General features: G+C 41.8%; 1 protein-coding gene across 1 annotated transcript; it reads right to left on the reverse strand.

Moving 5' to 3' along the window:
* Positions 1–1,615: 1,615 nt before the first annotated feature.
* LHCGR (luteinizing hormone/choriogonadotropin receptor) lies at positions 1,616–26,889 on the reverse strand. Its single transcript, XM_035559626.1, has 11 exons — positions 26,738–26,889; positions 19,185–19,256; positions 13,865–13,939; positions 12,648–12,722; positions 11,995–12,069; positions 11,829–11,906; positions 9,475–9,543; positions 8,574–8,648; positions 7,407–7,592; positions 4,900–4,980; positions 1,616–2,870 (listed from the first exon to the last, which is right to left on the reverse strand). The coding sequence occupies exons 1-11, from the start codon at positions 26,887–26,889 to the stop codon at positions 1,616–1,618; spliced, it is 2,193 nt and encodes a 730-aa protein (XP_035415519.1).
* Positions 26,890–27,911: the final 1,022 nt, after the last annotated feature.

The raw sequence follows: 27,911 nt of genomic DNA on the forward strand, positions 1-27,911 counted from the left end.
GTGCTGTGTTGTGGCAACAAGAGGTACGCTTTGGAACACAAATTTTCATACTGTAGCTGTCACAGACTTGAAAGAAAAGGTAAGGGGTTTAAAGTGATTATAACAAACACATTTTCTTACACATCACAGTCTACACTTTCAGTGGCCATCAAGAGCTGTTGGACTGGGCCTGTTCTGGTGTAAGCGCAGACGTTATGGTGCTGCATTTTTCTGCTGACTGCAGGGGAGGTGCATATTATACCATCTGGGGATCTGCCTTCAGGTATTGTGGGTATCATCTACAGAATGTGATCTAAGACACTAAAACTTTGATTACAAGCCCAGATAAAACACATTTACTTTACCTTCTGTGAAACAAACTGCCATATGTAGGTCTCAAGCTACCAGATTGGTTTGATGACACTGTAATCCACACCTCCTATTAGAGAAAGTGAATCCAATCTGTCAAGAATAAGTAACCCAAGAAGAGGCTTGAGCTGCAGCCTCTGCAGCTGTTGCATCTCTTTCTGTCCACAGAACTGTGAGCTTTCCTTGCGGAGCCCATAACTGAGCCCCTTTGTAATGCTGCAGTAACAAAGGAATGCTCGATTCTTATTTGAATTAGGAATGCAGCCACAAATCTGGATCTCCTTAGCGTCAGACAATGCGTGGTGGAAAATGAAAAAACATTTCAATGGAAAAACAGTCACTGAAAGTAACTACTTTGCTTTATCAGCTGAGAATGGAGTTGGAATGTGAGTGCTGAGGAGTCCCCAGAGCATCCTGAATGCCACTGGCACCAGTGACACTGAAGGGAGGGCAGATGTAAATAATCCATGAGATTGCCCCTGGAGAGAAAACAAGCAGCAGCTATTTGCCTGTGCAGGCAGCAGCTATCCTGCTGCTGAGAGGGGGCCTTCACAGTTTGTGATTCATATGTGTGTATGTATGATATACAAAATACAGTACTTGGTGTTCTGCAGCTATTGCATCGCTTTCAATTTCCAGATCATGCATGGCTGCATATGGGTTATTTTTTATTTTATTTTAAAGTAAATGACTTACAAGCTCTAACTGAGATCTAATGTAATCTGTGAAATTGCTAGTAACAGAGGTTCAGCAGGTCAACTCCTCCTTGGTGACATCTTTACAACGCTGCTTGATGAACGCTGTTCTTTAACTGGGTGTATGTGGCTGTGTAATTGGAAGTTTCTGTTGATGAAATGGAGGGAGGCGTCTAGTCTAGTGCCCTTTCTTTAACCCAACAATGCCAGCATAGCTAATAGGAGTAGAAAAAGAAGGCACAAAAGGTAGCAGACAGGCTTTAAATACCACAGGGAAGCAGATTTGGAAAGAAAGGAGGCAGACTGCAGTCACTGCAGTACACATTAACTTCAAGAGCACCTTGACTACTGGACTCCCCCAGTTCCCCTGAAGCAGTGTTTCACCTAATAATCACCTTTCATACCTATCATTACAGCAGAAGAAAAGGGAAAATACCGCTTTGAACCTCAGAACAGTGTTGTTGCATAAGAATTATTGACTTGTGTTTTTATTTATTGTGAGATGTTTAAGATACCGTAAGATAATCCCTGGTCACTGAAATAATTACAGCCAGCACTGTGAGGTGCTGCATCTACTGGCGCTCCAGTTGACTTTTTTTTGTAGGGCGCCGTGTCTTGTACGGCTTTTCTAGTGCTGACAGAAACAGCAGCGCTTGTGAGGCCTTGCTGGGGCCTGGGGCTGAGCTGCCATTTTTGCAGTTGGAGGCATAAGCAGAGAAATAGTTCATCCGGTAAAGCTCCGCTCGGCTCTTACAGCAGCCAAGCTTGCTCATCAGCAGAAAGAAATCCCTTTGAAATGCTTTGGTGAAAATGGCGTACAGAAACGGGTTTGCGCAGGAGTTGACTGGGTAAAATAAAACCAACAAGATCTTGGAGTTTGTCACTGTGATGAGAGGCACCTTAAAGGCAGCGGAGATGGCAAAGAAGGAAATAGGGGCCATGCAGGTGAAATCTGTGAAGATGAGTATGGCCATTCTCTTGGCAACTTTGGTATCTTTATTGGCAGCTACCAGCTCCGGGTTCTGGACAGCTATGTATATCTTGATGTAACAAGCACAAATGACAATGAAGGCTACAACATTGAGCACCAAGATGAGCAGTATGTAGGCTTGGGAAAGACCCGTTTCGATATCCATGGGCAAACAAATGCTGACCTTCATGTAGCTGCTGACCCCCAGCAGTGGCAGCACCGCAATCAGGATGGAGAATACCCAGCCACCAAGCATGATCGGCACAGCGTGCCGCAGCCGCAGCTTGCGGTCCAGCTGCATGGCATAGGTGATTGTGTGCCATCTCTCGATGGTAATCACCGTCAGCGTGTACACGGACAGCTCGCTCGCAAAGACGGTGAAGAAGCCAGCAGTACTGCAGCCGCTGCCGGTTTGCCAGTCTATGGCGTGGTTGTAGTACTGGCCGCTCGTCTGGGCATCGACCGAAGCGATGAGCAGCAAGTAGAGTCCCATGCAAAAGTCAGCAAAGGAGAGGTTGCACATGAGGAAGCGGGGAACTGTGAGCTTGTAATGGCTGGTTATGAGGACGAGGAGCACAGTGAAATTGCCAGCAATGGCAAGGATGTTTATGAACCAGATGAGAACCCTGAGGAAGCTGTACCCCAGGATGTCTTCACAGGGATTAAACGCGTCTGGTTCTGGAGTGCATGTCAGTATCTTAGGCTGACAAAAGTCATACTCGAACTCAAAGCCGGTCATTTCACTGTCATCAAACATGTCTGAGTAGCTGTAAGGAAAAGTTTCTTCATCTGCTGCAAGCGCGTACATGTTCTTTTCTGCTGGCCACAGCGATGTGTTGTAAGAGTCATCTCTGTAGCTATTAAAATAACAACCCCCCCAAATAAAAGTGAACTATTTGTTACATGTTGCTCACACTCTTGTATAAAAATACAACAAATGAGTTGTTTTAAAACACTTCTTAGATTTGTTTCTACAGGATATTTACATACAATGAAGCCCTGTAAGGATGCTTTTAGTTTAGGTAGCATATTTGGAGAGCCACAGAAGTCACGGTTACATCCATAGGAATGCTTTCTTATACAATTTACCAATTTGTAAGTATTTTATCTTGATTGCCCTGTAATTGAGCCATCTTTCTCATGATGCCAGTAGAGTGCAGTTCAAATGATAGGAGCACTTCTGTTGATGGACTATAGGCTTGATGCATAAAGCTTTATCAGATAGTTAAAGAACCAAACTAAAATAACATAAGGATATTAGTTCTGCTCCTTTGCCTCTCTTAGGAAATGTACTTACTCAACAAAGTCCTGAGACTATGTATGGCTTTGGAAGTGTTGAGGAATTTGATCACAGTATTATAAAGTGAGGATTAGCAGCTGTGCGTGGTTAACAAGATAGAGTAGTATGTCAATAGCTAGGAATATATGAAGTCTAGACTGGAAAAACGCCTAACTATAAATATCTTTAGGTGTTTAAAACAGATCTGTAATCTCTAGGTCATCAATAGCGTGGGGATAAGCCTTCCAAAGAAGGTACATTTTAAAAGTAAGCACCGTTCCTTCTGATTCCCAGCCAGAACAGCTATTGATTTCACAACTCCCCAGTCATCCTAACCATGAGTGTTCGATGGACAAACACTCAGTCTGCAATGTGAGACGTGGAAAGCATCTCCACTGAGAACAACTCTTTGTAAAATTCATAGGTTTGGGACAACTTAGATTCAAGCTTAAACTTCTGCATCTACTGAAGCCTGTAAGTTAAACTGTTTTTCTGGAGCAGGGTCATAACTGGCAAATGAAGCTGGGCCGCTTTTCAGCTATTCATGTTGGGTAAATATGTTCCCAGTCTTGTTATCCTACCCCTTCTTTCCTTACATGAAAAAATGCTCCATGTCTTGCGTTTACTTGCCTGGCTTAAACTGGAAGAGTGGGAAATATGTTTGAATTTACTTATTAATTAAAAATAATTGTGATTCTCTGAGAGTCCATGTAAATGTGCTGCAGCTGTGGCTTTACAAAGGACTGAATAAAACCCAACAGCAAGTGTAGGAAGACTCACCAATCAGCAAATGAGATACTGTCCAAGGAAATCTCTATCCCCATGGATCAATCACATTTCAGCTGTATTGGATGTGTTGGCATTTTGTTTTTCAAGACTTTGCAATGATTTCACCCCATGTTAGGGCTAAAGAGAGGTCCCAAGGTTTCCTCCCATTTAGCAGGAGAGGGATGGATAGTTCCATAGTCCATAAACTTTCCATGAAATACTGTTTTTAGTGCTTATTACATCCAACACAGCCAACACAACAGTTTTGATGTTTGCCTTTCTCCCTGTCCCACTGGATGCTGGTCATACAGAACTATGATGATATGAAAAGACACATTTAGAAGAGGTAAACAAATTGCATGGGCTTACCCAAACTTCTAACTCAGGGACTCTCTTTGTACCATGAAAATCTATGGCCCAAATGATGATGTGCAATCTTCTAGTTATTCTATAGATAGGCAAGAAATATTAACAATGGCAGCTTTTATTTGGATCAAATAACCCTACAATTATCTCTGGGACTGAAAAGTCTCCAAGTAGGCCGTTAACTTTGTTAAATATTTAATCAGTGTTTCGATGGTCTTTCAAGAATTTAGAAGAGAAGCTGGAGTGAGTAAAGCCCATGAAATTATGTTTTTTTTTTTTTTTTTTTTTTTTTGCCCTTTTGAACATCAAAATCACAAATTTTGGTTTAATGATAGTAAAATTACCATTGTGCAACTTGTAAGGGTGACTGAATTGAAAAGAAAAAAACATGCTGTTCTAGAAAAAAAAAGAGTAGCAGGAGGGGAGGGTCCAAATTTGCTATTTCCAGCTTCTGTATGCAGAGCGGTACTTACAATATTTCCCTAGTTGGTTTCCTCATTGTGCTTTCACACTGTTTGGAGAAGTTTTCAAAAATGGAAAGCAAGGAATTTTGTCTGAAACAAGGATGGAAAAGAAAGGTGAGTTTCAGTCTGGATTTTGGCCAAATTCTCATCTTCCTTGCAATTGATCTTCATAGACATGTAAGGTAAGCTGGAATTGGGCTCACACAGTGGAGACATTCATGCAGATCTCTGAAAGCAGGGAGGGGAAGGTCTAAAATGTTGTGACAGTGGGCAATAACTCATTGGGGGTATAAGGATGGACTTTCAGCTTGTTTATTGTTTATGATTTACTCATAGTAGTGAAATAACACGAGCTGTAAGTAACAGAAATGTTTTGCCTTATGATATACTGTATGGTAATGGGCCACTTTCTCCACCAGTACAAACAGCAGCAGTTAGGCTGCTTCTAGAGAAGTGCATCTACTAACAAATGCTTGGAAGCTTACTTTGAAAAGAACAAATTGAGAGACCACATACTTGGCAAAATCTCTGGTTTTGAGGCTTTTAAAGTTATGGGCCCAGTACTCTACTGTGTAGCCTTAGGAGAATCAAGCACATGGAAACTTCCAGAAAGTGTTATGTATAACAAAAGAAATAATGTTTTAAGATACCATTCTTAGTCCAAATGTGATGCTTACAAATAAGTTGCTTTTCCTGTAATTTTTTGAAGATGTGTTATAGCCGGTTGTGTTTTCCCCCATTCAGCCCAGAAATCCCAAGAATATTTGGTGTGAGGACTTCATTTGCCTGATGTCTGTGACTTAGGCGGACCTGTTTGTGAGGTCAGATATACTTAAGACCTTGTCACCATGTCTCACTGCTAACACAGTGCAGTCCACAGGTGGTAAAGAATGGGATATGAAGGAACGGGCAGGCGCAGTAAAAATGCATGAGACAGGATGACCACATATAGAGTTCAGGGCAAGGTAAGGGGTTAGAAGGAGACAGAAACAGGCTGCATTGCACAGTCATAAGAATACATAACCACAAGAAGAGTCTTCCCTGGTTAAACTGGAAGGTCTCAGTCTCTGTGGTCTCCTGCTGTCATCAGTAAATGACAAGGGAAACAGAGATGTGCCTCTCATTCCTTTATAGCTGCAGACGACATAGAAAATAATAGCCTGTTGCTTGTATGAGTTTTTCCAGAGGTCAAGGCTGTGCAGATATGTAACACATCAGCAGTCACCTGAACACTTTTGATGCCAGTTAGGAGCACAGTCTAGTTTCCTGATTTGCAGGTTTGATTTTTCAAAGTTGACTTACGAAAACAGTCCCTGAATATAAGAAAGTGACTTCCTAGAGCACCTCTATTTTTATAGAGCATGATGATATGTTACAAGGCCAAGCATCTGAAAATTAATAAACATGAGAAACACAGTTATCTTTGCAACTTTACTTTGGTCCCTTTTCGCATATGTGCAATGGTAATTTTAAAGTCAGAATGAATAAAACATTTTTTGTCCCAGAGTTGCCTCTGCGTACAACACACTGAGAGACTTGCACAGGGACTGAATCAGCGTTTGGTAGTGATGGAAACACTTGACTATAGGATCTTTGCTTTATTCTTGTAGAAGTGGAAACCACTTATTAAAATAAGGAGAAAGCATAGCATTACCCCTAATTTTACCCTGAAGATTTGGATTCTGTTCCTGTCCTTGCAATACAGCCCTCATGTGACCATCTGCAGGTCACGCTAATCAGGCACACCACAAACGGCTGCTCAGTACGTCTTTACTGCAGACTTCATGTGGGATAGGTGAGAATCGTGGAATCCTCACAGCTGCAACTAAACTCATTTGGAGTTGCTTTTGCTGACTACAGCCAACTGAGAGTTGATTTCTTTGAAGCAAAAATACTGAAAATTTAACTCCAGTTGTCTCAAATTGACTGTGCCAAATTAGTGGATGGGAAATGCTCTCTGTGCCACAGTTTCCAGCTGTAAAGTAGGGAGAACAATGCTGTCTACTGTCATCTGAAAGGCCTGGTACTAAGCTGAGTGTAGCTTCTTTCTGCTGGCTTGTGTCAGGTCCTTATTTCAGTGAGAAACTGAAAGCTTGCCTTTTCTACAAGATCCTCTTGGTACCTGCATGAAATAAACTGCATAGCTAAAGGCTGCAGGTTTTTTTTTCTTTCTTTTTTTTTTTTTTTTTTTAGGACAAAGTGCTCTTGATGGTAGTGTATCTTCCAACTGCCAGAAGGTTTTTTTTTACTGAGATGTCAAGAAAAATACAAGCTTTCAGCAGACTTAGAGTAATGTTCCTGCTGGCAGATCATGGATGAAACATATTTCTCCAATAACAGGAGTAGAAATGCCTCTCCTGGACTTAGGGATCTGCTGTTTGGAGTGAGGCCTTGCTACATTCCACAGCTTCCTTGCCACTGGAGCAAGGATAATCCAACCCTGCCAGCTAAACAAAGCAGGACTGCCATTCTGGAGTTTCTGAAGTCCTGCAAAACAGTGTGCTATTTGGACTTACTTTTCTGTCCTCAGGTTTCGAAAAGCACAGCAGTGGCTGGGATACGTTAGAACGGCTTCCAGAAGACTGCTGAACTTATCCAGAGTTGGCAGTCTCTTCAGTGAGTATGATGATGTTGCATTTAGGACCTGAATGGCCTCGAGCCCGTAACTAGGCAGGGACTCCAGTGCCGTTGAAGATATATCCCTACAAAACAGAGAGCACTCTTGTTTCTTTTCATACAGATAAAAGCGCCACCAAAGTGTGAAGATAGATAGCAGTGACTCAGTTTTTTCATGAAGGCCTACATCCACAAAGCCACCCAATATCCATCTCAGAGATGTAGGGTGTGATATGGCAGTGTGTTTCCCTGCAACCCAGCAGTCCCAGACAGGCAAGGGGCTGGCTTTATCCTGGTGGAAATCAAAACCTACCACGTCAGGCCTTGTTCTAGATGTTTTAATTAAACGGTTAATAACCAAAACACACAAAAGAGTCTCCCATTCTTGCGAAGACAAACGTCAGTAGTTTGGCTTAGAGTAATTTCAGAGGGGCTGCTTGCTTGCATGAGAAAAGGCCTGTTACATGACTGAACACTGTCAGAGTGAGGCCATTAAACAGGGAAAAAAAGCTACGATTACGTGAGCGATGCTAGTAATGCTCTGAACTGCAAGTCACCAATAAGAGGAATGCAATGGCATATGTGGCACAGAGAGCTATTTACAGAGCTACCCGTTGGGTTTTATTGCATGTTGCTTCAGCCAATGCAGCCCTCTAGTATGTACTCGACTAATAAAGCATGAGAAGGATACGTTTTATTCAGCATTGGCTTATAGCATGTGATCAACTTATTCACTTTTATAACCAAATTCTAAAATAATACATTGTAAAAACATACACATCCTACCAAAATACAAGTTACTTAGTAATGTCAGGATAGACACACAGAGAGAGGATCAGTAGGATCTGACACAAATATAACTAAAGCCACCCAAATCCCTATGGGGCAGAGGCCCATGTTTGTTGTGGTGCTGACTTAGTCTTCTGCCCTGCAATTTCATGCCGTCTTACTGATATGTTTCCATTTTACACACAGAGGGTATCAGATCAAGTATGTAGTCCACTTAGCAAAGCACAGTTAATGGGGGACATCTACGCAACTAGATAAAGGAGGGGTTTGATGCTTACAGGACATCTGGCCCCGTGGCCCCTCTCAGGGCATCATTGTGTATCCGTCTGAGGTTTCTGTTGTCCTTCAGAATTCTGTGGAATGAAACATCAAGTCTTTATATCTGCATTTTGAAATAACTTCTATTTCCATTATTTCTTCTCATCTATTTCCTCTCAATCCTTCTTCCTGTCACAGTGGTGGTTGTGCATTCGTATTTCTCCAACCTTCCCTCCACTGATGCCATCAGACTGTTAGCATCTACACTTAATTCTGATCATTTCCAATTTCTTCTGACTTAAACCAGGAACAGCCATTCTGGTTCCTTCACTGCAGCAGCAGTGTACAAAAATACAACAAAAAAATTGCCAAAACCATGAGGCTAGTCCCAGGGTGTGTGCAACTGATTTTAAAACTACTGACATTTCCAGGTGTAAGATGCAGTTTCCTGAGTCTGGTCTACAGGTTCAAGCTTTCCACTGCTGCTGCTAAATTTAGGAATTTATTAAATTTTACTTAAAAAAAAGAAGAGCTTTTCTCATAAAAACTGCAGCTTTCTAAGGGATAGTGTTTCAGGAAAAGCAGTAAATGGCACAGGATTGACAACTGAGTCTCAACGACACTGATATATTGACTTTTCTAATGGGTATCATGAAATTTAAGACAGGCAGTTAAGATGAATGAAGAGCTTGTGACTGCATTTGAGCTATTACCTAATAATCTACTAATCTACTATTATCTAAAATAGTAAGGTTTAGCTGAACTTCTAAGGTTCAGCTAGACAGAGTGTTAGACAATCTTGTCTAGGCCCTGCTTTTACTATGAAAGGTTGGACAAGATGATCTCTGAGGTCCCTTCCAACTTGGGTTCTTGTACAATTCTATGGCTCTTTAAATTGCCGAGGAAGGGAAACATACTCACAGTTGATTCAGCTTGGTCCCATTGAAGGCATGGCTGTGGATATCTTCAAATCCATTTTTATACAGTTTGCTGAAGATTAAGAAAAATGTGTAAGGAAAAATATTTGGGAAAAGATGAGATTATGTTATTGTACTATGGATTTCAAAACTTAACACTGTATTCATTTTAAGGATTAGAGGGTCTGGCTTATAAAGAATATAGGTAACTATGGCATGACTGCCATTAGCTCTGAAATTAGCATAAAATTGAAGCTTAAGTTCCCTAAGTGCCTTCCTGTTTAGGTGTTTAAGAGCAAGGAGCACGGTGCCCACCTTGGAGTGAGACCCAGAATCAAGACATTATTCCAGGTAAACCCTTGGCACAAAGACAACAACCTACAGGCAGAAGACCTGGATTTTGTGGTTTAAGTAGGTAAAGATGCAAAGCTGCAAGAGTCAGAGAAGTGTCAGATGGAAAGCTCATGTAAAGCCCAGAGGGTACTGCTGGATCGCGGTTCCTCTATGGACAGACCAATCTTCCAGCAGCCCAAGTGAGAGCTTTGCAGAGAAACAGGGGTGGGTGATGCATCATCCAGCAGTCAGTGAGTCACCCAAAGTAGTGCTGCCAGACCAGAACAGTGCTGTGGAAACCTCACTGTTCTCTGCACTGCACAGGGACACTTGCGGCCAGCCCTGGGTTTTTGATTCCCACTCTGGGGCCAGGTACCAAATGGCTGGACCCTGCTCTACCTAAAATCTGGCTACTTTCCTTCATTAGGAGATCTAATCTGTGGGTCTGTTTTCACAGAGAAAAAGCCATTTGTGATTTTAACTTATTTTTTCAGTATCATTTGTATATAATAATTTGTATGTTTTTTTTTTTCTTTAATATTAAGTCCTCATACAAAATGTGGTGCTGTTTAAAGAGGATCCTTTATCTCTACAAAAGTTTTCTTGTTCTTTTTTCCACTTGTTTTCAGGAGAGCAGAAACTAGGGCTATGAACCTGCTCCCAAGAAAAGCTGCAAGTGTAGAGCGTGCCTGGCTACATTTGATGTGAGGAGTCTGTCTTGGCACGATGCTGAAATTAGTGATTTCCTTAAAAAACACAACCATGTGTAGTATTGATTCCCTGTCCTCATGAAACACTAACAGTTGGAAAGCCTACATTAGCTATTTGTAATGCAAAGTATTACCGCAAGCTAAATGTACACACTCACAGATAACTTGCGCTTCACTAGACCATGCTGCAACAATTGGAATTATTTCAGCTAATTGCAGTTAATTACAAGGGGTGGAGTTAAAGTGTAGATCTACAATTAGAAAGCTGCTGATAAGGTAATACTTTTCTTCTCCTATCACAAAAGAACAAGAGAAAAATGACTGTTAGCTCTTTCCTGGCTGTGAGTTAGACTCTCTTCCATTTAATACAGTTTAGGGTTGCAGTAAAAAAAAAAAAGAAGCATCTTTCTCCATCTCTAGCATGTTTGTTTTCTTGTACCATTAACAGAATCATCATTTTGCTGGAGTTATTTTGTGAACTTACTAACAGGAAAACGGCCCATAAGATAAAATGATGCCCTCAACTAAGCCATTGCTCATCTCTAACATCAGGTAGTAGTTAGTTGTCTTCGGTCACATTTATGCTTAGTTCTTCTAACACTTTCTGAAGATATTGGTCAATACATCACATTTGTGTTTAAATTACTGTTGTGCTGGCACATCAGCCTGATGAAGGGCTTAAGCCAACCAGCTGCAGTACTTGCTCATGCAAGCTCCAGCTCATTTGCAGCAACAAATATTCATGGAGAATTGCGCAGGTGTTTTGGAGCACACACATGTCACAAGACACGGCTCCACATTTGGATTTATGCTGCGTTTTAAATATCACTCTGGTCTGCAAAGGTTGGTGTTATTTGCTTCCAGACTGGTGTATGTGCTACGAGGTGAAGGAAGCAGCCTGCTGCTGCTCTCTATTGCTCTGCTGGGCCTTCCTCAGCCCTGAATTTCAGCCACATCCTGCTGAAAAGTAGTACAGTCTGTGATTTGGGCTATTTCTACATTTATTGTGGAAGTTTTTGTGGGGACAGGGGTACTGCAAAATCCCTACATGGCTCCTGCTGTGCTGGCAGATAACTTTTCTCCTTGGCTTTCAGCGGCTCTTTGCCTTCCTTGGACGGAGCATCTCAGCATTAAACTCACCTGTCTTGCAGGCAGCTGTAGCACTGAATCCAGTTTGCTAAAAGGAAAGTCTTGGTGTGAAGACAATACAGACATACGGGGCTTAATTTCAAGATTCTTATAAAGTGGAGTTACTCTCCTCAAACAGCTGTATTATCCTCACAGAAGGAACTGGCTCTAACATTGTTTTACTCACAGTGTCAGTGATTCATTGTTCATCCCCTGGAAAGCATTTTGCGGTATGGTTGTCATACGCAAGTTATCACAGAGCTCCCTTTGAGAGGAAAAAAAAAGTTATTTGTCAGTGATACAGGAATGAGATGGAAAGACTCACAGCTGGGCTAGGGTGGGTCTTCACTTACAAGATAAAATGAGCTTCTGATGAGAAGATCTGTGTCAGATCTGGAAATTCTCTTATTCCAGTGTTACAAATGCTCCTAGAGAAAAGCATGATTTACAGGGGAAAAAGTTACCAGGCCAAAATGCAAGGAGAAGCCAATCCTGCAGGTATGAGCTTAACAATGCATTAAAATATGAGTGGCAAATATCGTAATTTTTAATTAGGCTCCAACTGTGTTTGTAAGATCTGTAAAAACTGTGTGTAGCATTCTCAGGCAGTATCCTGGAGAAGCAGCATGGACCTCTTGACATTAAGTGCAAGGAAGAGATTTTAGTTACCCCTTTTGTGTGGTGTCATCTCTAAATGAAAACTTTGCTTTAGAAATAAACACTTAGCAGAACTAATTGGCAGACTTTACGGTTGTTTTGTCTGTTACTGCTATACCTTGTGTTCATTTAACTAATTATTTTATTACATTTATTTTTATTTAACTCACTATTAGTTAACTGCACATTAAAACTATTGTATATGATGTACGAACTTGTGTATTATAAGGCATGAAAAATTTATTTTTTTTCCTTAAACTGCCTTCTGTGGTTTGTCCATTCCTTCACAAAACAAACAAACAAACAAAAAAAAGAACACAAACAGAAAAGAAACAGAATGCTTTCTTACAAGTATTTTAGCCTTGGAAGGTTTCTGAATGCTCCGTCCTCGATGTGCAGCAGATTTTTCGTGTTCAGAATTAATCTGTGATGAGGGAAATATATGTCAGTGTTGTATTGTTACGCACCTGGAGGGACTTGAATTTCGCTAGCAATTGGCCTTGTCAGAATCTGACACGTGCAGACTATGACAGAAGATTCTCATGCTGCAAACAGACTTTCTAGAAATATGCTACAAGTACGTTTTGAAGCAGTATTGATAACAAAATCAGGTTATAACTGTTAGGTAGCCAGAAAAAGATAATGTCTCCTTCAGGATTCAAACGTTGTCTTGTTAGTCTCCTGTAGCTCTTTAATGGTCTTACTTAACTTTCTTGTTTTGGCAGCCAGGTAAATGACAAGCTATCCATACCTTGTAGGTGAATGCATGAGGTCAGATCTTTCATTTCTTAACTATACCTATTGATACTAGTGGAAATTAGACACAGTAAGAGGTGGACAAATCTGTGTCTGTTGCTCATGTGAGCAAGTAATTTGCTTCAATGGAATTCACATATAAGCGGAAAAAAACCACGCAAATTTGTCCTCACTCAGTTGCACCATTTTAAAGCCACTCGCTGATCATGCTGTGGGAAAAAGGCAGTAATGAGATATTGAATCAAATGTATAGTTTCCAATGTCACTAAATATTTTGGAGCAGTCTCCTAGCCATTGCTTTAACTCACACACTCTCTCAGGTGCCTCTGCTAGGGACATCAAGCTTAAAATCACTACATGTTCCGTTTGAGTAATATTTCTGAGCTCAAAAGAAGAGCTGCATACTAAGCAGACATATTTAAATACTGTAGGGCTTTGAAAACTGCATCTTCAAAAAGAAAATGTTTTTCTCTTCTGTTGTTTTCTTGAATGATTTCTCCCCTTAGAAAGCTTGACACTGCTGGTAGAAGTAGACACAGCGCTCCCATCCTGTCACTGTGTTCACTGAAAGCAACAGGACTTCATACACACGGATCAATTTGCATGATCTAGATCTCCAAGGCTAGACCTTACAGACTGCTCACTATTTTATATGGTACTTTGGAGGGAAACATTTGTCATCATAGACCTCATCCAACACCAGCTGAAGGAACATAGGATGATTTGGTCCAGGGATACTTTTCTGTAGACTGTTTACTCCTTGATGATACTAAATCACAACATGGCTGCCTTTTTTTCACAGAGACTTACATTTCAGACAAAGCAGGAAGGCTGTCAAATGCGCTTGCTTCTATTCTCTCTAGGGAGTCGCTCTGAGAGATTTCGCTGTAATGAAAAAGGCAGACGCAAAGCAATATATTAACAGAAGAGATACCAGAAATCCAAGTTTCCACTTTATGTTTGCTTCTTTTATATATGGTTATTTACCCCCCCCCCCCCCCCATGCCCCAATTCTTGTTTTGCAGCAGTCGCCATGCCTCACCTCCAAAATCCTAGGCAGTAGGGTCTGAGAGAGAGAAGCATTATTCTGTCTTGGCAAAAGGTTATGCCAACCATTTGGAATAAGAATCTACAGGGCAGCCAATCTCCATTTCCTCAGCAAATTGTAGGTAAGGTAGTGACTGAGGACTGAACTAATGCAAACACAGTAGTCAGCCCAAGCCTGTAAGCCTTTCGCTCCTACCATTGGTTCCACTTAGTGAATTTATTTTCATGGACAAAGATGTAGATAACGTTCACAGAGCTTCATAGACTGCTATTAAATCAGGGTCATGGTCATCTAATCCACAGATGTAGAGACACTCAAATACATGAATATGCATTCAGTGCACTTTACGAATAATTTTTGGATTTAAGTGCCATTTTCATTACATACATGGAAATTGAATGCAAGTGCCTCTTTTCCATCATTACACAGACCAACATGACTGTTTTTGTAGGCATTATACAATTTTGACATACCAATGCCCCTGTTCCATACATGTAGTTAAGAATAACCAATGTTGGATACAGGGAAAATAAATCCAGTTCTTTGCTTGCCAAATGCCTGCTAGATTAAGATTCATCTATATTATATATAAATAAATATATATTATTGTATATATATAATATATACAATATACTATATATTTAATATTATAGAATCATAGAAAAATTAAGGTTGGAAAAGACCTTCAAGATCATCTGATCCAACCATTCCCCTACCACCAGTGTCACCCACTAAACCATGTCCCTAAGCACCACGTCCAACCTTTCCTTGAACACCCCCAGGGACGGTGACTCCACCACTTCCCTGGGCAACCTGTCCCAATGCCTGACCACTCTTTCTAAGAAGGAATGTGTCCTAATTGTTTTAACTGTTGAAGAGTAGTGCTCTGTCCAATTCTTTAATTGTTGAAGAGTAGGGGCATGACGTTTCCATTTTTCCACTCACCACGGAAATCGCCTGACTGCCAGGACTTTTCAGCTATGATGGAGAGAGGCTTGGCAACTCCATCAGCCAGTTCCCTCAGGACCCTGGTATTCATGTCATCAGGTCCCACAGACTTGTACCTGTTTAGATTCATCAGGTGGTCTCGAATGTGCTCTTCACTTACAGTGGGTGGGACTTTGATCCCCCAGCCTCCATCTATGGGTTCAGGGAAATGAAAGACTTGGGAAGCCCGTCTACCAGTGCAGACGGAAGCAAAGAAGTTGCTGAGTAACTAAGCCTTCTCCATGTCTGTCGTTACCAATTACTCAGATATAGAAACTCACTTTTAATATAAGAAATTAGCCACCTATAATCGCTTACACACTAATATTTTCACCCCTTGGTCTATTTTAACAAATGTTAAAGGAGCATGGTGGCCCTTGGGGACTCTTCCTGTCACCCCAATGCAGCAGCCCGAAGGAAGCTGGGTCCTCTCTTGTGCTCTTCCTCGAGGCTCTGTGCAGAAGGGCTGCCACCTCTCACACAAGGGCTGGCGGGTGGGAAAGAAGCACTCACACAACCCCCGAGAATCGGCAAGAGTTCTTTATTGCCGGGTGTTTGGTGGCTCCAAGCTAATGCTTGGGGTGGAGCCTGAGATATGACGAGTAGGGAGCTCACCGGGCCCTGCTGCATAGCTGTCGGTGTTCTCTGATGGCACAGAGCAAAGACCTGCCGGAGAAGTCCCACGTCTGATGTGGCCGAGGTGGATCCACTTCCATGGCTTCCTCCGCCTCTTCTTGTGGACCCACTTCCATGGGCTCCACAGTGTTAGGCAGGAGGACAAGCCAGTCCTTGCCTGGGACTGCCCACACAGGATGCCTTCCATCAGGAATATTTTCAGGCCAGGGTGCCGGACCAGGGGGTCTTCCAGTTCCACGTTTAGGCCCCATGCCGCTGTCCAGTTCATTTCTAGGCATGGATTCAACGCTGCCGTCTGTTTTACAGCCATGGCTGGGTCCCACGCTGTATTCTGGCCGATAGGCACGCCTCTGCTCCCCACGGCTCTCTGCCTCACGCTCCCACCTTTGCTCCATACCACCACTGCACCACTGGTTAGGCCCAGGCCCCCTGTCACTGTATGTTTGAGGGGCTGGCCTGTTCCCCGCATCGCTGCGGTGCCAATGATACCACTGATACGTGTCTGTGGGCCGGGCACCAGACGTCCCCCAGGCACTGGTGTCTTTTGTGCCGGAGGTGCTTTCCCTCTGCCCATGACACATTTTCCTCTCGTTAGCTGCCATCCTTCTCGGTGCTTCCTCAGACCGCTTCGCTGTCCTCACACTGAGGAGGACTGCCGCTTGCCTTGCTCCTTTCTCTAGCCTTCTTCCTGCCACGTACGCTGGCACTCAGAGGACCAAGTACCTGAGCAAGTGGTGGGCCAGCTGCAGGGGTCCTGTTTTACAGGGCGCGGGGCAGTGGTGGCCACTGTGACCTCAGCAAGCCCCTGTGATGCCCAACATGAGTGGCCCAAAGGCAGCTGTGCTGGGAGCAGCCTGGAAGATGCCCTCACATGGAGGAAGGAGGAGGGTTGGGGTGCTGAGGGCCCCTTTTCTAGGGCTGGCTCCTCCAGGCCATTTGGCTTGCCAGAGAGAAAGGCTGCCCCATGCAATCCTGCCTCAACCCATTTTTCTTCAGATCTCCAAGGGTTAGAATCTCTTGTTAACAAAAGAAATTACATGTACTGGATTATTTCATGTATTGTTTACAGATGTTGTGAATTTTCCTCTGGATCTATTAATATTCTCAACTTAACTATGTAAACATCTGCAAATCTCATTACAAAGCTGTTTTCCTTTCCTTTGCGTTAGGAGGCTACTCAAATTCAGCTCTAATGCTGTTCTTTCCGGTACTATATTCTGCATATATATTCTATGTATTAATTATATATTAAATATATAATAATTGTTATATATTATATAATTATATATTAAATATACAATTAATATATTCTAGATATAATATATATGTTCATCTGCATATGTAGGAGAAAGGTCTTCAAAATGTTTTTTCTTGACAGAACTGACTGGTATAGCACATAAACTAAACCTAAGATTATACTCTGTCAACAACAACAAAAAATATTTTCTAAACAACTGAAACACATCTATAAAATCAGATTCATTATTATCACAGACCTGAAAACTATCTTATTTGAATTGCAATTATAAGAAAACAATTCCTATTGATGTTGCTATAAATACCCTTAGACTATTTTTTTCCATTTGTAGTAGCAAAGGGTAATGCATACAAGAAATCATATATTAAGTATGTATATATTTCTTACAGAAATATTAATGTTTTTTTTTCATAATCAGAATTCAGTGAGATTGATATTTTTGGTAGTGCAATGTTTATTCATGAATGAAGATGGATGTAAAACAAGAGGCCTGGTGAGCACCTGATCCTAAGAGACTCAGGGGCTTAGCTCATGCACTGGGAGGGATCAGTGACTACTTGCAATACTTAAAACGAAAAAATTTTTCAAGTTCAGGGTCTGAATCATGAAACCCCAGATCCCATGCTCCTTCCATGAGATCCTTCCTACTTGCCACTGGCTTCCCATTTACATATGTCTGAGAGAGTTATAGCAGTGATAATAATTTATCATCTGATTTGCAGTTGGTGATGAGTTGCCAAATAGATGATTTAGAGATTTGTAATTTAAAAATATGCAATTTTGAAAATAACACTAAATCTCAATAAAATTATGAAGTGTTCTATAGCTTTACATCAGACAAATACATTGATTTCTATGCTGTTTATTTGGAGAGATGTATTAAAAGGACACAAAGAAATCAATTAAATTCTCTTATGGAACGAAAAATGTCAATGAACAAAACATTCTTTATAAAGAATGGGTTATGCATACAGCTTGGGAAAATTTAGCATCAAATCATAAAGGCAGGAGAACCTTTTTAGATTTAAGTCGATCTCCCATCTAAAAATGGTAAGGTCTCATTAATCGTTCAGATGTAAGTGAATGCAAGAATACAGTGCCATTAGATTGTACTGTAATACTTCATTGTAGTTGAATAGATAGGGACATAGTTTAGTTTGTTTTCTCTTGCTAGAGTTACAGAAACACAGGAATTTATAATTTGGCCAAAATTGTTTAACCAATGAGCACTAAAAGCTAAACCAGATCAACTGAGTCTATTTAGATGTTTGCATTACCCTCATCCTTCTAGTCTGCCTTCAGGAATGCACCATGAAAGGGTTTCCTATTTTCTCTCTTTCCTGGATAACAGATTATGTAAATCTAACATATATTTTAATAGCTGATAAACTATGTGCTTTTTATAGGTGAAGATAATTCTAAAAAGCACACCTAGAATAGAAAGCACCATTACCTGTGCTGCTGCTTTTAGATTCTGGGGGAGTTCATTCCCCTGTTCTGGATTGCACTGGTGTGGCATCAGCTGTCCTTCAGTGAACACCCCATGCAGATAAATAAAAAAATAATAAGTAATGGAGACCCAAACCTGCCATCTTTCGGTTGCAATAATGACAGAAATAAGGGTGAGACTAGTCAGCCGAGCCTTCTGCTTGGAGTCCTTGATATAAAACAGATACAAAGCCAAGGGAGGGGAAGCATCACGTGCAAAGTTACAGTGCTTGTAAACTGTAACTTCTAAAAAGAGGATCAGTCCTACTGATTCCCTGCCTCGCTTACCTCGCAGTGCGTAACGGCAAAAAAATCTTATTTGAGTAGTTCATAAACGTATAATCACAGAATACCATAGCTATCATTGCAGCACTAACATTTTATGACAGAAATCTCCTCTACAAATCAAAAGTGCCTATCATCAGTTATCAAACTGAATCCAGTTCTCTCTGACATGATTAATGCTTCATTATGTGATGTTAAACAACTGTTAAAAAGCATACCTTTTCAAATAACCTTTTACATACTGCTGATAAGAAATTATTGGCCTATAAAAATAGCTTATTCTTCCCCTGCAGTTTTTTTCAGCAAAAGTGGTTTTTAGCAACACATTTTTACATTATTGTAAAAAGACATTATTTGTGATGGAGGTTTATGACAGAACTTCTAGCAAGACATTAAGGAAAAGTCAATGGAAAATGTTGTGAACTTACATGATGAAGGCATCTCTAAGTCCTTCAAATGCATGTGATGGGATTACTTTTACAGGAAGATGAGTAAACGATCTGAAAAAAAAAGAAAAGAGGGAGGAAAGGATTGTAAGGCATGGGTTTTCCTTGTTTACAGATTGTACACTGTGCAGAGAAACAGTAAAGCTTCAAGTCACTTTATTTTGCCTACGGTTCTTTGTACCTCTAGGGCTTGATCCCTTTACCATTGATTTCAGTTAAACAAATTTGAGGGCTATTGTGTCAGTTCCTTAACAGCATAAATTTGAGATTTAGCTTGGTCAAATTGTGATAATAATCATAAACTTTTAGAAAAAAAATATAGCCTTATGAAAATGGGCTTTTATATTCACAGTCAAATGAAGCTAGAGGCCATCTGGAGCTATTTCCTCAGAAAAATGTGGCTTTAATGTAAAGCTTCCTCTATGAAACAGTGTTTGTTTGCATTCTTTGGACCATGCTTTTCTCTCCATAATACTGCTGTAATGTTGTGGTGTGGCATCACGAATTCATCGGAAAGCCTCTGGCTATGTGCAAGTGCTAGAAAAGATCCAAATTGGGCCTGATGTGTTTTATGTATTTATTTTAAATTGCAGCACTATGATTTGCTGATTGAAAGCAAGTGTGCACTTTCCTTTTTAAATTGTTTAATTACTCTCACTGAGATGTTAATGACACTGTGGGAGGTAGATCTGTATTTTACCATCCTATTCCACATCTGAATTGTAGTCCTTTTAGCAGCCAATTTATACCGCCATGACCGCACTCTCCCTGATAATAGCAATAGGAAAATATTTAACATATTTCAAGACACTACCTCTGTGCAAACAGATACTTGCTCTCTTTTGCTTTTTAATTACAGATATCTAGTCAGAGACATTTGTTTCCCATCCTTAAAAACACCCTGTCAAGGTTTTTTGACTGAACTGTTTCTGTGCTTCTCAAAAAAAAAATTTTTTTTCCTAATTTTGTTGTCATAATCCTTTATATGAAGACAATTAAAAATGTTTAAGAACTTAAAGTTCACTATAGTGCCAGGCTGTCACACATATTTATGTCTTGGGATTACCAATCTAGATGTACTCCGGAGACTGGCACCAATTCCTTGCTATAGTCCAATATGATCTTTGGCAAATCATTTAGTTTTCTTACACCATGATTCCCTGTCAGTAAACTGGGAATAACAACGCTTCCCTATCATATAGCAATGTTGTAAGAATATGTATGTTTTTGACCCCACTGGGATTGGGCCATACTGGTCTCTATAGGCGTATGCTGGCAGGTTGTGTTGTGTGTGTGCAGGAGCTGTGCTTAAATCAGAATTGAAGCTAAGTCGTATGTCTTGAGAAATGTATTTGTCCCTTGGGGGACAGAAGTGTGCAGAGAATCCTGCAGCAGGGATCGATAGGCTGAGCCAACAGGAAAACACCTTTGGGAAGAAGTAAAAAGTAGAAGCTGAGAAATTGCTCGTCTGTAGCCTTGGCAGCAAGAACCTCTTTATAGCTGTACCATCAGCTAGAGCTGCTTGGAAAACAAAACATACCTTTTTGTGAGTGTCTACACACACAAAAAAAGCAAAAACCCCTACAGTTCCTGTCCCCCTGCCTGCAGAAAATCTTTGGCACCAGTGTTCCTCGCTTAGCTACCTCAGCTATGGAATTCAATTTAAGTGGGATAAATCAGCACTTCAGCTGTAACTTTAACTGTAGTTAAACTGCACGACAGCACTTAATCCATTCTGTATTTCAACATAAATATATATATATTTTAAATTCTTGTGAGTTCACCTTGATAGCTGAAACCGTGAACTCAACTGCATTGACATTACCTCATCCCATTGACGGTCTCACAAAACAGCTAGAACAAAGGAAGAAGGCAATTCATAATCAGATATCTCTTAATCCTCGAAATACTGGTGTAGCACAGAGATAGTTCCATGTCAGTAAAGGTATCCTAAATTCACCAAAAAGGTGTAAAATGTTTTCACCCTCTTCTTGACTGCTTTACCTTTGTAGCTTGCATCTCAAACCCTGCCTGTGTTAAAGGGAAATATATGATGTCTCTTTCTAAACTCTATAAACATTTTGAAGATCCATTAGCTGCTCACCAAAATCCAGACTGTGTACATGTATAAGCATTTAGGTTAATAGAGTTTTGACTGTTTGGTGCATGTTTAATTCTTTCTGAAGCCCAGAATAAAGCAAGGCCTTATCTCCTATGCTGAAGTCTCTGCTATTGAACATGACTGATGTTTTTGATAGCACACAGTGCAACCCAGGCAGGTACTGGCAGGAATTAAATATCGATTTCTTTCTGATAGCACTCAGATTGTGATACTCAGATGTGACCAGTTATTTGTCTCTCAGAGCTGGGAAGCTTTTGACAAAAAGAAAGAACAAAGTGGGTTTTACAAAGCTTTTATATATCTAACTTTCCCATGCTACTAGCCGACTTCCATAGCCTTTGAAAGGAGGGCTACATCCATTTTTAATACAACTTATGAACACCAGTTTGAAAGAGTGTTGTTAAAGGATGAACTTTCGTACTTTTAAGAAAAATTGATTGGTATGTTTCTTTCATATTTAATACACAATAATTCATGGATACTTCTTGCATTCAGTGGCTGACAATACTGCAACTTCAGATAATCAACAGGCATTTCATCCTTGGGACTTGCATCCAGTCAATGTGTACAGAAGGGAGTGGGGAGACAGCCAACCATTTAGGCATTGAGCAGTGCCTAGCATGTCTGTAAATCAAGCTGGGTTTTCTAGGCAGTAAGGTTTGAAATTGCCAGGCTAAATACATGTAAGACTGTCAAATGACATTGGGAGTTACAGGAATTGTGCATAGATTGACCAAATTCTTTTCTTGCTTGGTACCTAAAATACCATCCAGCATTTGTTTCCTTTGTTGTTGTTCTGAAATCATACATTTAGAGTGGATTTTTCATAAGGATGGTTACCTTCTTGTTAATAGGAATACCAGGACCAGTAGGGACGATGAGAGGCATACAAAGAGCAAACCACCTGTTTCCCCTGCTGTAAACATGTAGAGGTACCACTTAAGAGCTCTTTGGTAAATTCTTGTGGAGTGGTCTGTTCCAAAGATACCCTGGCATAAACCCACTGTCATACTTTTTTTATTAATTCTGGGATATAATAGAATCAACTTGACTCTGCAATTTTTATCTGCTAAAAGATAAACTTCTACTCGAGCACTACCACATAGACTCAAACTCCAAGAGAAGCTTTGGGAGGTCTAGGTGCCCAAACACCACACAACCACCTGCAGTTCTCTTGAAGAGGATTCAAAGCCCAACTCACTCACACTGCTGAAGAAAATCCCTGCATTACGGACACTGGCCTTTGGAAAAGAGTGCTTAGCTGCACATCAAAAATAAATAAATAAATACATAAAGAACACAGGCTTTCATTGCAATAGGTATGAATGTTACTGCAGCTGGGTTGGCAGATATATGGTTGCATCACTATTTTGTAGGATTACCCAGAATTGTAATGCCACAAGGGTAGATTCTTGCTAAGAGTGGCAAACATTTTATTCTGTGGTGTCCTTGAAGTTAGAAGAATTGAGAGTATTGATTGATTGAAAATAAGACTGAAAGCCCACCATTTTCCCAGGATTTTTATCAGATTCTGGGGGCAATGTAAAGCACTGACATTGATTTTTAAAGCCCTGTAGATTGGGCACTATCTACCTGAAATGAGAGCTATGAGCTGGATGTACCACATGAACAGTAAAAGAGTACTCTTAGCCACGTTGTGATGTGTGACACATTATCTCCTACCAAAGACATTTTGTTCCTGATACTGAATTCCACTGTTGATCCTTAAAAAGCCAAGTATGTCCACAGTGAAGACATGGTAGAACTGTCTACTTACTCAGCTTTTTCCCCAAAACTTTGGATTGAGTGCCTGATAATAACCATGTGCCACTCGCTCTAATGCAGCAGCCCTGCATGCAGGGGAACACAGTCCGGCAAAGCAAGGTAAACTTCACTATGAAACAAGGTTTCCGAAGGGGCAGAAATGTATTAGGTATCCAATGCCCTTTAACGTACAGCTGGGGTTGGGTGCCTGGCCATTTAGACTTTCTTAAACAAGCAAAAGGATGTAGATGCACCATGAAGCTTCAAATGAAGAAAACATATGTTTTGTTTCAGTGGTGTATTAAAGGTTATTTTTCTGCTGAGACTAAGCAGACACATAGCTGCTATAGCCAACATGGCATACAGAGGTGTCTGGATAACGGAGTTTCTCTAGTGTTTGCCTAATGCCCAAATTAAAAACATGAGCTTGAGAAAAATATGATCAATTCACAAACATATAAAACACATAATTCTGCAACCTTTTGGCACTCTAATCATTTTAAAAATCTTTCAGTGATAATATGACATGGCAGGTCTGGTAAATAAAACCTGTTGAAATTTCCCTACAAGATATATGTTTGAGCTGTAAAACAATATCGAAAGTACATTTGAAAGCGGATTGTTACAGCATCAGGGCTTGAATTACTTGGGTATAGTGGCGTTATGTACTGGCGTTTATTTTCTTGACTGACCATAGTAGCAAGTAGGACTTCTCTGAGGTCTAGTTTCTATGGTACAGTGGCACCAAAGTACGAACATGGGCACCCCAGGCACTGTGCTGGAACAACAGGGATCAGCATTTTTTTTCCAAAATTATTGCAAGCGCTTGCAAGCACTATTCTTGGAACTAGATGATCTTTAAGGTCCCTCACAACCCAAACCATTCTTGATTCTATGATATACCATGACTACTCTGGTGCACCCAGGTACAAATGTGACTATGAGGGGATAAAAGTAACTTCCTCTTGCTTTGCCTCTCATATACAGAGCTGGGCAGGGGGAGAAGAGAGCTAAAGACATACTGGTATAGTATGGAAAGACAGAGTTAGGAAAATGACAAAGCTGGGAAAGACATGCCACAAAAAAGCAAGAGAGGGAAAAACAACACCCAAGTGGATAAGAAAATACTAGTATGAAAATCAAAGTAAGAGGTGAGAGTAAAATAAAGGAGGTGGAATAATAACTAAAAAAAAGAGTCAGAATACATGTACACATATATGGTTAGAGACTGCATTTATTATTACAGTTTTGTAACTGTATGATAAACTGTATGCTATTAAAAAAAAAAAAAGTAAAAAAAAAAGTCAAAGTAATGGAAATTCAGTAGTGTATTTCCAGGTTCAGTATAAATTAGGTGGGATGTGGCCTGAAGTGGGATGTGGAAGCAGAAGCCACAGCAGCTGGAGAACTTAAAGGCAGAGATGATAAAATACCTAATGGTGCTCACTGTGTGCTGGGCTGCTGCTGGCACAGCGTAGTCTTTCAGGAGAGCTGTTGGCCACACCTAAGTGAGGTGACCATTTGCCCCTGATTTCTCCTGTTATATTTGTGGTGTCACATCCATCCTACTGACAGTGGGTGGCATGGGAGTGACTTGCTTGGTGTCTCACTCCTGGCATAGGCAGCAGGAGGGATTTACATCGCATTGAGTTTTGCTTTCTAGCTGGGGTCCCATTAACTTACTAAGCAGTGAGTGTTTGGTCTGTGGGAGTGTTAAACTGTGGGGTGGGGATTTTAACTCAGAGGGGAGGGGTGCCCTATGACAGTGTGTCCCATTTGACGTTCATGCACTTCTGGAGCAGATGCAGCAGGAGGACATGCAGCCGATGGCTGGGATCCAGCCCTTTTTGCCAGACCCTTCTGGACATAAAGGACATTTCCAGGAGCTAGACATGTCTGCAAATGCAGACTGAAAGAGAGAGGATTTTTTTTTTTTTAATGTCTGAGTATAATATTTCTTTCAGAGGAGCACTGAGCAGAATTGTGGTTGAACTCTTATCTGACTGTACAGTTGGCTTCTGCAGCCAGCCTAATAGTTGTACTCTGCAAACAACTGCAAAGTTGTTATAGTAAAGGTTAAAGGGAAAAATTCTTCCATTATCTCTGTCTATCATCCACCCTGTTGATCCGAGTGAAATATAACTGAAAGTGGCCATAGACCTGTTACCTGTCTTAACCTGGATCACTGAGGTGGGGATGTGGTTTCTTCTTGGAGTGACAGATAGAAAAAAAGATAAAGAGTAAATCAAAAAAAGAAAGAGAAAAATCACACACATTTAGAGCTTTTGATAACCTCTCTGGGCTGTGATGTGACTACAGACAGATGTGCAGCATACTAATGAATGCACTAAAGCCCTGCAAAAACTGCCCTCCCCATCTGCTTCTGCTGCAGCTGGGATCTTGGATGTGACTGATCCCTTGCCCACTCCATGTGTGCTACAAATGCCATGAAAGCAATGTACTTGTTGCAAGAGGTATGGAGAATTTCTCCAGCACCCATTGGCTCTGCTTACTCTGACACCAGAGTAACGCAGGCAAATGGGTTGGAAACAAACTCAGGACAGAGATGTTTCTAAAAACTGACTTTGGAGGAACGATTCACGTGGCTCTAAAGTAACAAAAATTAGCATTTCTTGCGCATATCAATTCTCAAGCTACGGAGAAAGGAAAGAGAAGATCAGGGACAGCATCATCCCTGGGGAATTTCAAGAGCATATGAAATTTACAAACAAATCAGATGAAAATGTAAAACAATGGCTTTGTTTCCAAAAGGGGCACAATAAGAAAAATCCAACCAAGGAATCCTAGAAACAGCAACTATCTTATCTGTTGTTCCTCTAATCCCGTATTTTGACGCCATGATTGTTTAGATAAGTGCTGCAATTGGGCTTGTAAACTGTACAACAATGCTCAAATACTTACAAATATCATGTATTTGGTCTGCTCTGCTAGATTGTGAGCTCGGAGCATGGTGCCAGAGCGGGGCGAGGGGGTCCCCGTGACTCCCTTTTGTTACAATTCTGCCCTAATTCCCAGGAGTGCGTTAGGCAGAAAGATGCTATGGACCACTTCACAGAGAGCCCAAGAGCTGTCAGAGCCCATGGCAGCTTTTTGACTGCTAGGGCTGAGAACAGATTAGCCACTGACTTGTCCATGAGTCGGACTTCAGAAAGTTGCAACACTTGCTGATGGTGTGTTGGATCGCAGAAGCGAGCACTGCTAGGGTTTTGCTGCTGTACCACAGAGGCCTTTGAATTGCACAAGCTTTGAGAGAAGAGGCTGCGAGAAGACAGGCAGATTTGTGAAGAAAAAAAAAAAGAAAAAGAAAAAAAAAAGAAAAAAAAAAGATAAAGAAGACAGAACTGAAGGAAGGTTTAAGAGCAGATTTCATCCTTTTAATCCAGTTCCTTTAAAGTTTTTCTGGCTGGTTTTGGAACACGCAAACCAGCTTTTGCCATAGGAGGAGGATAAATACAGCAAGTTCAGACAACTGCACCGCCACTGCACCTTTTGCAGGCTGCCAAAAGACCCGCACCGCCCCGGACACAGACCCCGGCTCCCCTCCAGCCTTCAGACCCCGCGGGTTAGCCCCATCCCGAGGCGTGGCGGTGCGGGGCGAGCCCCCCTGCGCGCACCCCGCGGTACTTACGCGCGGGCGGGCGCGGGGCGCGCCCCGGGCGGCGGCGGGGGGCAGCGCAGGGCGGCCTGGCTGCAGGCGCAGCGGTGCGGGCAGCGGCCCCCCGCCGCTCCGGGCGGCGGCAGCAGCAGCAGCAGCAGCAGGGGCAGCAGCGGGGGCACCATGCCGGCCGCACCGTGACCGCTCCGCGCCTCGCTCTGCCCGCAGCCCGCGGCCGCCAGACCCCCCCCGAGCCTCCCGTCCCCGCCCCGGGGCGGGCTCGCAGCCCGGGGGCGAGCGGCGTGAGGGGGATGCTTCGGGATGCGGGTGCCCGGTGGGAGCTCGCTTCGGGTTGGAGTCCGTAGCGGGGTCTTCCCGGACAGCTCCCGCTCGGCTGCGGTGCCCGGGACCCCCGTTTGTCAGGGTGTGAACTGCTCCGAAAGGTGGTGTCCAAAAACACGGTGCTCTCCCCTTAGCCGGGTGAATGCTTGGTGTGCAGATACAGCAGCCTCGTTAGTGGGTGGCAGTGACTGGGGTACCAACGTCTCTGGAAACACTCTTATGACTCCATGCACAGTTGCTTTATCACTGATAAAGGTTTGTAATTTGCCTGTCGAGTGATCAAAGAGAGGTATTTCAGGGTGCATGACTTGGTGCTTTGTGATCACTTACACACTCTGAGTGGATGAAGTAATCGTGCCCAGGACTAGATATCTCTGCAAAGGTCTGTTCATTTGTAATAATAATTATTTTCACATAATTATCACTATTGCTGTTGTTATTTTTTACTGCTGCTATAGCTTGTAGAAGCTATAGCCAGAAATCAGGACCCTATTCATGGCAAGTGATGGAGAAACTCACAAAACATGACAATTGCTCCCCAGAGAAGGACTTGCAAACCAAGTATAAGGGTCTGGGAACATCATCAAAAGCTACCTTATCTAGGGGTGCCTTCAAGGAAAGGTCAAAGAATAAAGGAGGGATTAACCAGCATGACATGGGTTTTGCCTGAGACGATTCTTTGAATTGTTGCTTTGTAATCATGGAATCGGATAACAAAGACTTCTAGAGGTTCTGGCATTTGGGCTCAAAATGTGAGACAGAAAGTAGGGCATGTGAGACGTGCAAGGTCCTGGGTATCCCCGTATTCTCAGTGGGGGCTGGGGGCAGGATATGGTTAGCGAGCACTGAGCAGCTCCCCTGGACT

Source organism: Cygnus atratus, chromosome 3 (assembly GCF_013377495.2).
Source record: "Cygnus atratus isolate AKBS03 ecotype Queensland, Australia chromosome 3, CAtr_DNAZoo_HiC_assembly, whole genome shotgun sequence".
Taxonomy (NCBI): Eukaryota; Metazoa; Chordata; class Aves; order Anseriformes; family Anatidae; genus Cygnus; species Cygnus atratus.